General features: G+C 36.9%; 1 protein-coding gene across 1 annotated transcript in view; it reads right to left on the reverse strand.

The window, feature by feature from the left end:
- The window catches only part of grm2 (glutamate receptor, metabotropic 2), a 65,703-nt gene that overhangs the window by 5,096 nt on the left and 45,297 nt on the right, over nucleotides 1-15,310 (reverse strand). Inside the window, exons 4-5 of the mRNA XM_015388326.1 lie at nucleotides 9,984-10,821; nucleotides 5,085-6,148 (exon numbers count right to left, since the gene is read on the reverse strand). Of these exons, the coding sequence (XP_015243812.1) occupies nucleotides 5,085-6,148; nucleotides 9,984-10,821 (1,902 nt within the window). The remainder of the gene's footprint in view (nucleotides 1-5,084; nucleotides 6,149-9,983; nucleotides 10,822-15,310) is intronic.

Raw genomic sequence — 15,310 nt, forward strand, 5'->3', positions numbered from 1 at the left:
CATTGAATGTCTTTTTTTCAATTATAGTAGTTATGACCTTAATTGAATGCATATTAAATAGGAGAATTTAAAAAAAAGACCTGAGATCACTTTGTAAATGAATCTTTTATTAAAAGTTAAAATGTGTCGTAGAGTCTAGTGTAAACTAATAAACATATAAAATGCATTATATAAAATACATTATACTGCATATCCATGTTAAAGCTTGGATTAAACCTCTTAATTTGTTTGGCTGAGACTAAGAGATAAAGCACAAAGGATGATGTGCACATAAAGACATGCAATATGCTCTAAATTCTAATTTAGAGTAGCTTTTTGTAAAGTCGTAGACAGTCCTGCACATGAATGAACTGTTAAGTGGTTTCAATAATTCATTAAACATTTCTTTGGAAGAGCAGCAGCCACAAACTTGGCTTGTCTTCACACATTTGGTGAGATGGTGAGCAGAACGAGGTGCACAAAATACCTTCAACTACTGATTTGCCTGTTTTGTTTTTGTTTGGCTGCTGTTTTGTTGTTGTTGTTTTTTTACACAGCCAGTTTTTTAAGATATCCATTTTAATGAAAAAATATATCACTGTTGATTCATTCATATCTGATGTATTTAAAGATTCACAAACTCAGTTTAAGATTCTCCTGTGATTTAAGTCATTCGTTAAAGTTGATATAGATTGCAGAATGTGGTAGAATTCATGCAACTTTAAATCGTTTTACTTCCACAACACTTTATCACTCTCTAAAAGAGATGATCAGTGTTATTATCTTTTATGAATTAAATCTGAATTATTCTTATTGGAGAGCTGTCTCGTTGCTTATTTTAACCAAAGAATGAATGATAGAGTTTTTTACTTAATATATTTGCAGTCAATTTATTTACAAGAATCAATAGTTATGATAAGAATTATTTACCTTACAACTGATAGAAAAAAAGAACAACTAGTATAACAACTTAAAAGGATATGTTAAGTTAAAATTGAAAATCAGATTATTATTTAAGATGATTGAATGCTCAACCTTTAAGTCAAAGGTTTAAGTCATCTCTTCTAACTTTAAATATAGGTTCATTGCTTACTTTCAATTAATATTAAAAGGGAAGATTTGTGAGAGGACGAAGGAAAAATTGTGTCAAGGTGAACTGCTACTGATCCATCAACTTGGAAGAGAAACTGATCATGTGTTGTTTTGTGTCTCTCTAATCTTTGGACCTCAGAGGGTGCAGCTCCTACACTCTTGTCCCTCAGCTAAGAAGGTAGGGAAACTATTAACGCTGATTTTTTTATTTTTTTTATTTTTTATTTTTTTGTCAATCTGTGTAACCGGTTTGCTTATTTGGCCTAAACTTTTGATTTATTAGATGGTTCCCCCCTTTGGATCATTTCTAAATCAATTGCATATGAAGCAGAAAAGCACTAAAAATCTGATGGAAAAACAACATTTGATACAATTTAGCAGATAAACAAAAAACTAGACTTGATAAAAGGTACATGGTGCAAGAAAACAGACTAACAAGTTTCTTTGTTCTGGTTTTAACTAGCTAAAAAAAACCACACAGCACTAATGGATTACTTTTCATGTCTTTTCAATGTATCTGCCTGAGTGGCAGTTCAAATGTACCTTGGAGCTGGCTGCTTATAGGAGAAAACATTCCAGAGGCCCATCAATCAATTACATTTGGAATTTGGAAAGGACTAGCCCTCGTTGTATTTAGCAGTATGTAAGATAGAAGGAATGTCATTTATTTCTTCGTAATTTTCGAATCAGCGAGACAATGTAAAAGCATAAACAACTATACATAATGCTAAAAACTTTGTCCCTGACTATGAGCTTCACCCCCATTCTTAAGGTTTTCCAATAGATATTCTTAAGGAACATAGTCAAGCTTAAATTCAAAGTTTAACAAATCAGTCACAATTTAAAGTTATGAGTATTCACATACATGAAAACTAAAAACAAATTATGTGAATGCATAATCTTCCATCTTTTGTTTCAGTTTAAATAGTGATCACATACAAGTGTTTTTGAATATATTTCAAGCACTTGCACAATAAGATACCCCTGTTTCCCAAGAAGCAAATAACATCTCCAATATTTCATATGATCATCAAATATGCTGTTCAAGCCTTTGTAGATTGCATTTGATAAGCTTACTAATGCTTGCCAAGTTCATTAAAATCTAATTTAAGATTTGCACCTGGGTGTGACCACTATCTGATAAGTGTTGTAAAACTAGGAGAACACTGGTAATTTGTCACTGCCTGTAAAAACCAAAGGCATTCTGTTATTCAGTTGCTTCAGTAATTATTCATTGGTCAAAGGGGAGCTTTGCATCTTTCTAATGAGTCCATTCAAGCTGTGAATGATGTTGCCTAAAGGGTCAGAGGAAGGGTTCCTCTGAGCATCACTAAAGTCCCAGGATGGAGGGGGCACAGCTGGGACTCAGCATCCCAGTCTTTCACACTCCATTCCACACAGCTACACACAGGGACACATAGACGTTCAGTTCCCATTTAGCCCTCATGGTCTTGCCTGAATTTTCTATGTTTCTGCAGAGGCAGCTGTGTCAGGAGACTTCTCCACCTATTTCTCCTCCTGTTTCTCTGTCATGGTTAGATCCCAGAGGGATAATCCCTCATAACTAAGGCCAGTCTTTTATGTTGTTCTTTTAATTCAGTTTCTGAATCTGTGTCAGCAGATAATATCTCAATTTCAGCAATGCATTTATGTCATTGTCTAATTGTCTGTTTTTGTGTTTTCTATTGTTAACCAGACTAAAATTACTTTATGGATAAAGGCACAATGAGTTTTGATAACTATGACAAAAAAGTGTTAAAGCGAGGCAATTCTAGGTAGGATGTCACAGAACATTCCAGTGTTTCTTTTTAACCCAATTCCCTCATTCCCTTCTTGGAGTGGGGCAAGTCAGAATATTTTAGGTCAGGTTCAGCTAAAAGGTTAAAAACAGTCAATATGATTCTGTCTTGATTCTGTCATCCATTAAAAATCAAGATCAGGTGGTGCTAAAGGTTGAGGTTTATGACCAGCCCAATATGGGTCCTGACCAAAGCGGAATATTACCATCGTATAGCAATCCTGATGTTGTAATCTAACTCAAGAGTACACAAACTCTTTTAGTGAATCTTTGAATCTTTATGCATTATTTAAACAGAAGTAGAATGAGGTAGGAAATTAGGTAGAAGTCTAATACTAGACAACTAATGATTTTTCAGTTAAAGGAAAAAAAAAAAAACACACCACAAATTGAATAGGCAGAAAACTAAATATTTTTGACCAGAGTGACTGTCTTGTGTAGAAGTGAAGACTTGTAAGTAGTTTTCTTTTCCACCATCTATACGTACAATATGGAGGGTAAGTTTGGCTCAGATTGCTGGAAGTTCAGCTGAAGACTATAACTCACTGAAGTGTCCAAAATTAAAGGTACAGTGGAGGGTTTTCCTTTTCCCAATGGATCATAAAAATAAGTGGTCCTCCTAATTGTCAATCAATCTGGTGATATGTTTGCGTAAAGCCGTCCTACGTGCTTAAGCCCATTTTCACTTACCGGTGGTGAGTCTGACATGGTGGAGAAGGTGCAAATCTTCTTTTTTGCACGAGAAGAAATGGGTTGTGCATGCGTTTAAAAGGCGTTCCATCTCGGAAGCGGTTACAGGGTTCTGCAGATTGCGCATGTTTGTTTGTTTTTTTTTTTCAAAATGGAGAGGGTGCGTCTTTTTAAAAATTTTAAAGACTTTTGTTGATAAAGAAAAACAAAACCCACTGTGGTAAAGTAACTCAGAGATGTGGAGTCATTTCAGATTTAAAAAAATAAAACACACACACTTTGGAAATACTAAGATTAACTGTGAAGTGTTTTTTATTTTCAAATATTGTTTTATTTAAATGACTGAATTTAATCATATTTGCCATGTTTTTTGTTATGTTTCATGATTTAAATTAATTGCATTTTACTGATTTGTAAATTACTTCATATTGCATATATGCCCTTCTTGGAAGCACTTTTAAGGGCAGTTTGATTGTGATTTAGGACCTTTGTACAGCATTTGTTATTTTTACTTCAACTCTAACATGGGTTCAGGAATTACTCAATCCCACTGTAAATACGTAGGAGGAAAAAATATGAATTGGGACTTCCCTGATTTTTAATGTCAAAATTATTCTGAAACCACATTGGTGGTGTCCTCTTATAATATACCAGATCCCAAGGAGTAACTCATTAAACAAATAGAGCCTGTTCAACAAGGATTACAGCTCCAGAATCAACATTCTCTGCACCTAATTAGTTGCATCTTTGGACTGTATTTTAGTTTTTACTAGCATGCTTTATAGCTTACTGATGCCAGTTTTATTAAAACAAATTTAAACAAGCAAAAAAGGTAGCAATTATAGTTTTATTATAATCAAAATACAGGTGAGTTTCTAATGCTTAAATTGTGTCATCTTTAAATGTGTAGGGGCATAATTAAGCAGGTTTCTTTCCAGCATAATAGTTGTAATGGATCAGTCATGGGGATGCTCTAATCTGGCATAATTGGTTGTTTCACTAGGGGGCTTTGGGGGATTTCTTTAAATGTTTGACATATCTTCCATTTACTTCCATTTGCATTTACATATTTTAATGAGATTCTTTATAGTTTAGGTATTTGTGTTTTAATTTTTTTTTCCACAAATGTTATACCTTCTGTGTGTTAAGCTATTTAAAAGATGTGCTTTACACCTGAAGGTAAGCTGAAGCCACTTAATTAGGAGTTTTGTTATGAGAGAAATTGGTGCTTATTGTATCATGTTTGTCAGTTTTACTCCACTCTAGGTTTCTGAGTTCAGCATACTGTACTCCGCCATAATCTCCTATCAACAAATTCTGAGCAGAAAGGCCTTAAGCAAGCAGAAGTCAATGCATATAATATATCCAGCACAGGAGAAGTCATTATCTGTACGGATGAATTGCACTCAGATTTTAAGTTATTTCAAATGTTAATCACAGCATGTGCTGCATGCAATGCAAAAAACGTGATCTCTTCTAGAAAAAGGACAACACACAAATGCAGATGTGGCCTAATTTAACTTACCCTGTAGTCGCTGGCAGTGACATAGAAAATGGGTTGGAAAGCCAGCCATATGATGCAGGTGGTGTACATTGTAAACCCAATAAACTTGGCCTCGTTGAAGTTTTCAGGGCATTTACGGGTCTTGAAGGCGTAGACTGTACAGAGGATGATGAGTATGCAATTGTAGGTGAGAGACACGAGCATGCTGGAGTCCTTGCTGTTACACTTGAGAGTCACTATGTCTCTCTTTTCAGGGCTCACTTCTTTTCTCACTCCTGGGGCCTCCACCAACATCCAGACCACCACCACAACCAGCTGGCAGGAGATCAGACCACCACAAATGGCAACCTGGGATGCTGGGCTGATAAAGCGAGGCCTCTGGGCACCATCCTTTACTCCACTGAAAATCCGAGCAATGCGATTGGTCTTGGTGAGGAGGGCTGAGTAGCATACTGCAAATGACGTTCCTAAACCTAATCGGCGCAGCGTGCATACTGCTGTGGAAGGCTTGGCTATATAGATGAATGTCATGCTGTAGCACATAAGCACCCCCAGCAGAAGAATGTAAGTAAGCTCACGTCCACTGGCCTTTACCACAGGTGTATCGTTGTTTTTAAGAAAGAGCCCAATGACAAATAGTGTACTCATCATCCCGAGACAGGAAATGGTGACAGGTCCAATGGCCCAGGCATCTTCCCAATGAATGTACTCCTCAGGTAGATCATAACAACCTGTGAGATTAGCCAAAGGCCACTCTCCAAAGCTGCAGTCAGCGCAAGTAAACTCGTCTTGAAGGTACTGATATGGCTGGCAGGGGATACATATCCAGCAGCACACGTCCCCAGGCTGCATGCTTTTTACTTCATTTTTTCTGCAGGGGTCACTACACTGGGATGTTGGTACAACTTGGCCAGCCCATGGGATCAGGCTGGTGTTTAAAATCAAGCCCTGAGCCCAGTAGCCAACTTTGCGGTAGACATAGCGGCCATCCTCTTTGTGGTAGTGGAAAATATTGTAGCGGCCAACACTGTCCCCAAAGGCATCAAATTGAACTGCGTTCTCTGTGTCAGGGGGGCGGAAAGGTGCTGTAAGGGAACATGAACAAAGATAGTTAGGTGATTGCAGAAAGACTTAGTACCAATGTCAAATACAAACTAGGACACAATTAATGAGAATTCTTAACATGTACCAGTTAAGGACTTTTCCTTTAAAATTATGTTGCAGGGAAGGGTCAATTAATGATAAAACAATTTTGAGACAGTCACCAATATAAAGGGCAGATGGAACTAATAGCAGTAATTTAATAGTAATACAATTATATGTATAATCTCTCATTTCACCCTATCAGACTCTATTAGAGGTATTTCATGTTTGTTAGTATTGACTGTAGAATAGGTCAATGCTAACTTTTTTCAACAAAATGCACAATCTTAAAATTATAAGATCTATATTATAAAGCATGTAAGGGGTAATTTTGTGCTATATATATATATATTTAGTATCTCATCAAGAAAATACAAATCAAATATAATTGGAGAAATAAAGATCATTTTCAATAATCTCTAATTTGACTAGACCTTCAAACTTGGTCTTCAGTGTAAAAATGTATGAATAACCAACTTACTCAATTATGATTTAAAGTTTTAAAGTTTTATAAATTAACAATTACAGGAAAGCTTACAATGTTTCAACATTTGGCACTATTTTGATTGCATATTTGAGGAGACGGTTCTTGCATAGATTAATATTCCATCCTTCCATTATCTGACACACTTTATCCCAAGTGGAATCGTGAGGGTGCTGGTGCCTATCTCCAGCTGTCTACGGGCGAGAGGCGGGGTACACCCTGGACAGGTCGACAGTCCATCACAGGGCAGACTTAATATTGATTACACTAAATGCAAATGTTAATCTATGATGTGACATGTAAAACAACCAATAGAAGACCCATGAACAGTTTTTTTTTTTTTTTTTCACCTCAGGGCTTTCATCACTCCTTGAAAGAATGCTACCCTGGGTGTTGAGCCATGTTGCCACATCAAAAAGCGGCTAGTGGTCAGTTTCTCTCTAAAGTTCAAATTATCACTTTAAAGTGTCCGTCAATAAACTCAAACAGTGTGTTAACTTCTTGAAGTTAACTTCTTGTTCTATTTCAACATTTCCATAAATATAAAAAATAAAATAAAATAGAAACTTTTTCAGGATGTAAAAATAATCTCTGTTTCCAATAACCAATGTGGGCTCTATAAGAACATCTTTATATATAAGAAAGATTAAGGTTTTTCTTTGTATTCTTCCTCAGATGCTCGACATGATATAAGGTAAATCTCTTCATCTCCTGAGACCATCTGCAAACATATGAGTCCATACTCTTAGCCTACAGATGAGAGTTTTACATTTTGGAGCTGATTCATGAGGAAACATAAACCACTCATTACTAACAGGGGAAAAACATGGAGTTTTTTGAGAGACATGGGAATATCTTTACGTATTACAAATAATAGAAAACATGAGCTCATATGGTAATGGTTTCTTTGACTATCTACTTTCATACAAATTAAATTCAAAGTTAAAACAAACCTTTCAACTAGATCATATTTTATATTTTTATTTATAAGGGAGGGGAATTCTGTATGAATATAATTGCATAATGTTCAAGGGGTTATTTTCATTTATATTGTCATTTTATGAATACATGTTTACATCAAACAGATGGTGTTGTCTAATACACATATAGAAGTTAGTGGTCCACCTGTTTTTACCTTAGAGTGCTGTGATACCTCTTGGGGCTGACTAATTTAAGGGCTTTAATCCACTTCAAAGCCCCTAGATAATCGAATCCTTTGGGTATGTTATTTTCATTCTTTTTTTAGAAATTGTGAAGAGCAGAAAAGCACAGCTGGATAAGAGCACACTACCTCCTCCTTTATTTTTCATCACTGAAAATGTCAGTATTTCCATAAATTGAAGGATAACTCAAAGCTCTTACATTAAGAAGTGAGAGCATTTGAAAAGGTAATATTATCAATTGTCATATGAGGAAGAGCTGATGCGAACAGTTACACATTTCTTGCTTTATTCACAGCAGGGAAAAAGTGTTATTTTCTCAATGACTAAAAGGGTTAACGTTATGGTTTCCATTCACATGTACAAAAAAAACACCTTCAAAGGTATGAAGGAAATGAGAGAGAAAATGTTATATTTACCTACCTAATCATTACAAAAATGATCTGCAGTAGCAGAAGAGGGGAATCATATAACTTTAACATAGAAACAGTATAAACAGTATAACTTATATATATATATTAGTCCAATTAATAAACTATTGTAGTCTAATTTAGCATCTGTAAATTAGACTTGAAGAGAATGAATTAAATTATGTAGAATTTGAAATATATACGGTGAACATGAAACTGACATGTTAGAATAATTGATCACAATTAGGCTTCCTTAAAGCTTTGTTAACCTTTGTACGGTACATACTGGATATACCCAAACTCTAAGTATTTTTAGTATTGATCAAAAGTTATTACCTTTTCAGACTTTATTGTTATATTCTAAGAGTCCCTTTGTTTTTTCATTTATTGAACTTCTATTATATATCAAACATTATTTGATTTGTAATTTCTCATGGTTTCAGTATAACCTTGGAGCAAATCGTAATTTATGACAGACTGCTGTCACAAAATTTCAAGATGTCCAGATTCCTTGCTTAGTTTTCTTTTCATTATCTCGGTATTAGTTTTCTTACTTTTTTGGTTTTGGGGACCTTTATGTCTTAATGGTGCAAAGATCCCTTTTAAATGACCAAATAAGCAAAAACATCTCTGCAAATGGCCTGGAAAGCTTTCAGAAAACAGGGAGTAAAATTACACAACACTACTATAAAGAATAATTTAAAAGATGCAAAATGCTTTTGCCAATTACTATATACTAATTGGACATAACATGAAGATCACAGCCAGGTTGAGTGATTAACTGATTATTCCTTAATTAAGTGGTCTGTTACTTAGTGAAATACATGAGTATAAGGAGGCAAAAGAACACCTTTTCTCGTTTTAAAACGGGAAAATACCCAAGTGTAACATTTGGAGTGTATGCCCACATCACTAAGTCAGAGCATCTCTAGAACCATTGCATTTGTTGGTTGTTCCTGGTCTGCATCTGATAATATCTACCAAAACCGGTCCACAAAAGGAACAGTGGAGAAACAGTAATGCATCCTCCAATCCAGAAGAAATACTTCTGTAGCTTCTGTGTGTATTAAACTGCAATGCACAAATGTTTCCCCGCTGATGGTTGTCCACCAAAGAAAGAACCAACATTGGACATTCAAGCATCAGAACCGGACCCCCTGGCAATGTAAGAAGGAGGCTGTCTCTGATGAATCATGTTTTCTGTTACATCATGTGGATAACCAGGGGTATATGCGTCACTTACAAGATAAGTCAAGGGATGGAGACAGTGTGAGGCTTTGGGCAGAACCTTGGGTCCTATCATTTGTATTAATTGTACTTTGACAAGTACCAGCTACATAAACATAATTGTAGACAATGAACACCCAGTCATAGAAACAGCATTACCAGATGACCCAGGCTTCTTTAATCAGGATAATACACTGTGCCACAAAGCAAAATAGTTCTGGAAGGATTTGAGGTGTTCATCTTGCTTCCATATCACCTGAATGTCCTTCTAATCAAGCATGTAGTTGGAAGTGCTATATAAACATGGCCAATTCATGGTGGCCCCACCTTACCAGTTAAGGATCATAACTACCATAACAGATCAGTTTGACCACAAAGGGAATCAAAGTACTAATATGAAGATGGTTATTATTTCCTGTCTGATTATTTTTAACATGCAAATACAGTATTTACAATCCCTTTTTTTAAGTAGAATGTTTACTAAAATTTAACTCACCATCAAACTTGACTTTCAGGATGTAGTCTCTGTAAAACTTTCGTCCATTTCCAGGTTTGAGAGCATCACACACCTTGGTGGAGTTAGGGCACAAGGCTTGTCTCATGTTGTGCAAGGCAGTAGCCATGGCATAGACAGCATTAATTACAAACATGATCTTAGATTCTGGCTGAAATGGAATTTCACGGAGTGAGTGTTTTCCACAAAGCAGATCATGTAGACTGCACTGGAATTGGTTTTCCCAAAATTCTCTAAACCAAGGATTTCTGGTGTTGTTATATGGATGCAGAGAAGTGAAGTATTGGTTAAAGATGGGGATTTGATAGGAAGCCAGTTCAATGGTAAATGCTCCATCTGCCACAGCTTCACTTCCTCTCACCACACTCTCCTGTGCGCCCCAGCCATCACTAGCCACCCAGGTGAAGCTGACGTTCATGCGATTAGCCGCTACCAGCAGTTCCCGAGCATCCTCGCTGCGAGTGAACAGGATGACCACTTTGGCGTTAGACTTCTGCTGAAGGGAGCGGATGACGTTCTCATAACTCCAGCGGCTCATCGATCGGCTCACCTTGGCTGATGTGGCGATACAAATTTGTCGAGCACGAGCTTCTTGCTGAAAGGCATCAATGCCAGTCTCACCATAGTCCCCTTCTGAGGCCACAGTTGATACGTAGGTCCAATTGAAATAACGCAGGATCTCTGCCATGGCTTTGGCCTGGTAGAAGTCAGGGGGCACAGTGCGAGCAAAGTAGTCATAGCGAGTCTTGTCACTCAGCTTGGCACTTGTGGAAGCATAGCTGATTTGTGGAATTTGGAAAAGTCGCAGGAGGTTTGCCACCTATAATAAAAGTAAAACAAAACATTATATGAGGCCTTTACAATATTTTTACAATTAGTACTGTAAGTAACAATGCTTTATAAAAGTGTTCTTGCAATGTTATACATTTTGGAATGGTCAACAGTAATGTTTACTGTATTTTACATTATAAGAAAAAATAAAGTAGTGCAACAATGTAAAATCTATCTAAATGGTTCATTCTTTTTTTTCTTTCTTTTTTTTTTACCAAGAAAATCTAAAAATCTGGGAGTTTAGTTCTGTTCAGCAGTCCTAACTTAATGCTTTGTGGAAAAACCATTAAACTTAAATCAGAGCAACAAGTCAGAGCATGTCTTCACCAGATTTGCACCTCTGCTTAGCAGTCTGTTTATGAATAGTGAGGCAAATGTATTTACATATGACTTTTCAGTTGCTTGACAATTATCTGAGAAGAAAAAAAATGTTTTTTGCATAAAGACATCACATATAATGAAAGAATAAAATGAATTTAAAAAATCATTTATTATATTTGGAAAAATATAATAATATAAAATATAAAAGTAATTTATGATAAAATATTTAAAAGTTGGACTACAAACTTAAATAATTATAACTTTAAGTAATTTAAGTAATAATTGTTAAGTTAAAACAGTCAAAGGTAATTTTAGACAAATATGTTTTAATCTAAATGTAAAGCAACTTATCAACGGTTTTATAGTAACATAGAAGTTTAAAGCTGGATGCAAAGTAGATTTGAGCCAGAAGACCTGCGAAGTGTGAGTCATTCATACACTGAGAACAAGTCAGCAATGTATTTTGGTGCTAAGATATTCTGAGACTAATAGACTAACAGCAGTATTTTAAAGCTATTCTCTGAGAACACCTTTTTTTCCCCCAGCGTTTTATTGTCATTACACTGTCACAAGTACAGAGCAATGAAATGAACTCTCTGCATTTAACCCATCCCCTTAGGGAGTGTGGCGCTAGGGGAGTAGTGTGGAGTTAAGGGTCTTTGCTCAGGGACCCGGGGTGGCAGTCTGTGGGAGTGGGGCTTGACTAAGAACCTCAGAGTTCCAAGCAAAATGGCCTAACCACGAGGCCGCCAGTTCCCAAAGCAGGCATTAATGTGAATGGTCTTGCCTAAAGACTCACACTGGCAGCTCAGTCCACTGCAGCTGTTTGATAAACTTTTTAAGCTGACCTCATGCGACTTTTGAAAATCCCACAAATAAGCTATATTTCCACAACTGCCACGATGAGTAACAAGACTTGCTGCATTGCTCGCACTGTCCCCCTGATTCTACCAGGCCAAAGCCATTTCAGGATACCTGCCTCACTTCATTTGGACCTATGTATCTACTGTGTCATTTGTATACTATTAACACTTATTAACACTAACTGTTATGTAAAGTTATGTTGCAAATCGTATTTTTGAGACATGTGGACAGAACTGAATTCTTTCAGTGGCGAAAATTTCCATAACTCCTTTTTTTTTAATTGTTCTGGTAAAAAAAATCATTGCATTAAATACAAATCATTTATGGAGAGAAAAAAGCTTTTGAAGTCAAAACATTTTCCTGTTATGACCTTAAGTGTTACAGTTTTTTCTTTTTGACCTGAACTCCTACTTCAAACTGTGTACATTTTTTGAATGTTGTACGTGTACTGTAGTATTGAGTACAAGTGAGCGTTTTAAAGCAATGCAATCACGAAGACAGCTAAGTGATTTGAAAGCGTTATTGAAGAGCAGAATAAATTGTCACCACTACCGTCTCTCAGTTTTGCTACCTTAATCAGAGTTAACAAGTCCAGTTATTGCTATTTCATTACTTGTCAGTTCACTCCGAAATCATCTTTTTTTTTGGTAGAGCAAAAAAGAAAATGTATGAATGGATGTCTTATTATGCTGCTTACATGTTCCAGGGATTACCTTGACAATTTACTGGAAATTATTTGAAATCCTGCTACTCTATCTATAAACACTGTGTTAATAAACACCTGTTTGGGCCCTTTGCTGAGTTTGCAAGTTTCTTAGAATGGACAACAAAAATAAAGCCTGATTTTCATGACTATAAAAGTTTGTAAAAAATATTAAATACAATAAAATTGTTTTTAAAAAATCTGCACCATTTGGCCAGTGTTATACAATGATTTGATGTTGGTTTTGTATCAGTCACATGACCTACTAGCTATTGGAAAAGCATGTAAAGCATGTAAAACATGTAAAGTAAACAAATTCGAATTCGACAAGAAGAACTTTTCCTTTTCTTTGTGTCAACACGTCACAGACATGAAAGTACATTTTTTTCAGGTGTTCAGTTCAGATATTAATTGGTTGTCTGCATGTAAAGCACTATATGTGGGAGAAAGGTTTTCCACTGTCATGACTGGGTTTGCTCTACGCGCCATGTTTGTGGTGCTGCAAGTACAAGTGTGCTGCTGTCATTTACTGCTGAGACTGTGACCACCACGTGCATAGCTGTCTTGAACGCTCCAACCCCGCTGAACGATCCTCTGCCTTAGTGTGTTACACCACGGGCAACTTTTTTTTTCCCCAAAGACTCTATGTGAATGCATATAAGGCTCTGAAGCCAAAATAATTGTACTTCAATAGATCTTACTACCTGCTTAAAAAAATCTTGCATTCTATAAAAATATCAAATACAAACAATATATCTAAAGGAACAAACATGACAGTGATGCCCACAAAACACGTATACACTTATAACCCTTATATCCTCTCAATGGTGTAGCTGCTTGATTCACTAATGTCTTTATCACTTTACTGATTCTAGGATCAGCAGAGTGACAGAAGCTAATTTTGTGAATTTTGAACTCTGTACTGACACAGTGTATAGAAGTCTCAGCTCCGTCTGTATGAATTACCAAAAAGGAGCAGTGCTGGCTGAAAAAGCAAATCATTACAGCTGCAAGTTGTCGAGACAGTTGTGTGGAAAAAGGATGATGACACACATTTGCAATGTTTCATTATATTGCAGGGAAGTATTTCAAGGTCAGGATTATTTGGAAGATCAATGAAACACATGACTGATTATTTCAAATGAGTTCAAAAATTGGTTTCCCCCCTGAGTGTTTCAGGTCAGCTGAAGAAGGACTGATTATGCAGCCAGGTTAATAATTACTTTTCTGTGTGATAATTATTTTCTTTCCTTAAATTAGTTTGACAGTCTTTCTAAGCTTGTGGAGCACCGTCTGACAATCGTTCTGATTTCTGCTCCGATCTTCCCCTTCCAAGTGGTCTGATTATCTGAGAGATAATCCTGCCATGTGTGCTGTATAAAAGGGACTGGATTTGGTCAGGAGTGCACAAATTGGAGAATCCAACAAGTTGGATTGTTTTAATCTAATATCCTACCCTATGTGGTGCCCCCTCTGAGGACAAACAAGATCGCAACATTCCATAATCATCTTTCCAAGAGAACAAAACATCTCAAGTCTCCTCCTTTAGTGTCTTAAATTCAGTGTAAGCCATGTCGCTGTAAGCTTAAAAATTGCCATTTTCCACTTAAATGAATTAACTCAAATAAAAAGTAAAGTTGATAAAAAAATATAAATAACAATTTTCATTGTAACTCTGTTTTGCTATTCACTCACTTTTGACTTATACTTGTTTGTATCCGTGAAATAATAGTGTGATTTTCTACCCATACCTAAATGAACTAAACAACTTCTTTGGAATGTTTGAGGCACTAAAAGGCACTCCAGCAGCGAAAGCCGTTCCACATCAGGGGGAGGAGGCACTCAACCTTGACATAGCTGAAGTGAGGAAAACTCTGAGGAGTCAACCCAAGAAAGGCCCCAGGCCGCAATAACATACCTGGGCAGGTGTACAAGTAGTGTGCAGATCAGCTGGCTGGTTTCCTCACAGACATTTTTAACACCTCGCTGGACCAATCCATAGTGCCAGCATTCTTCAAGTCTACCACCATCTTTCCGGTCACAAAAAAGGCTCAGGTCACCTCATTCAATGACTACCAACCTGTTGCACTATGACGAGTCCTATCATGATGAAGTGCTACAAAAGGCTGGTTAAACAGCACATCGTCTCCAGTCTCCCCCCAACATTCGCCCTGTTCCAGTTCACCTACCGACGGAACCGCTCCACTGAAGACAGCATCTCCACTTCTCTCCACCTGAACCTGGCAAACATGGAGGAGAAAAACACCCACGTGCGGATGCTGTTCCTGGACTTCAGTTCAACCAACTTTCAACACCATCATCCCACAGCATCTGATAGGAAAACTGGAACAGCTGGGCTTCAATACACCCCTCTGCAATTGACTGCTAGACTTCCTCACCAACAGATCTCAGTCGGTCCGGGTCAACTCTGATGTCATCACCCTAAGCACAGGCTTCCCTCAGGGCTGTATCTTTAGCCCCCTGCTTTTCACCCTGATGACACATGACTGCATCCCCAGGTTCACCACCAATCACATCGGGAAGTTTGCAGTCGACACCACATTGGTGGGCCTCATCAGAGACAACAACG

Source organism: Cyprinodon variegatus, unplaced genomic scaffold (assembly GCF_000732505.1).
Source record: "Cyprinodon variegatus isolate N-32 unplaced genomic scaffold, C_variegatus-1.0 Scaffold420, whole genome shotgun sequence".
Classification (NCBI taxonomy): Eukaryota; Metazoa; Chordata; class Actinopteri; order Cyprinodontiformes; family Cyprinodontidae; genus Cyprinodon; species Cyprinodon variegatus.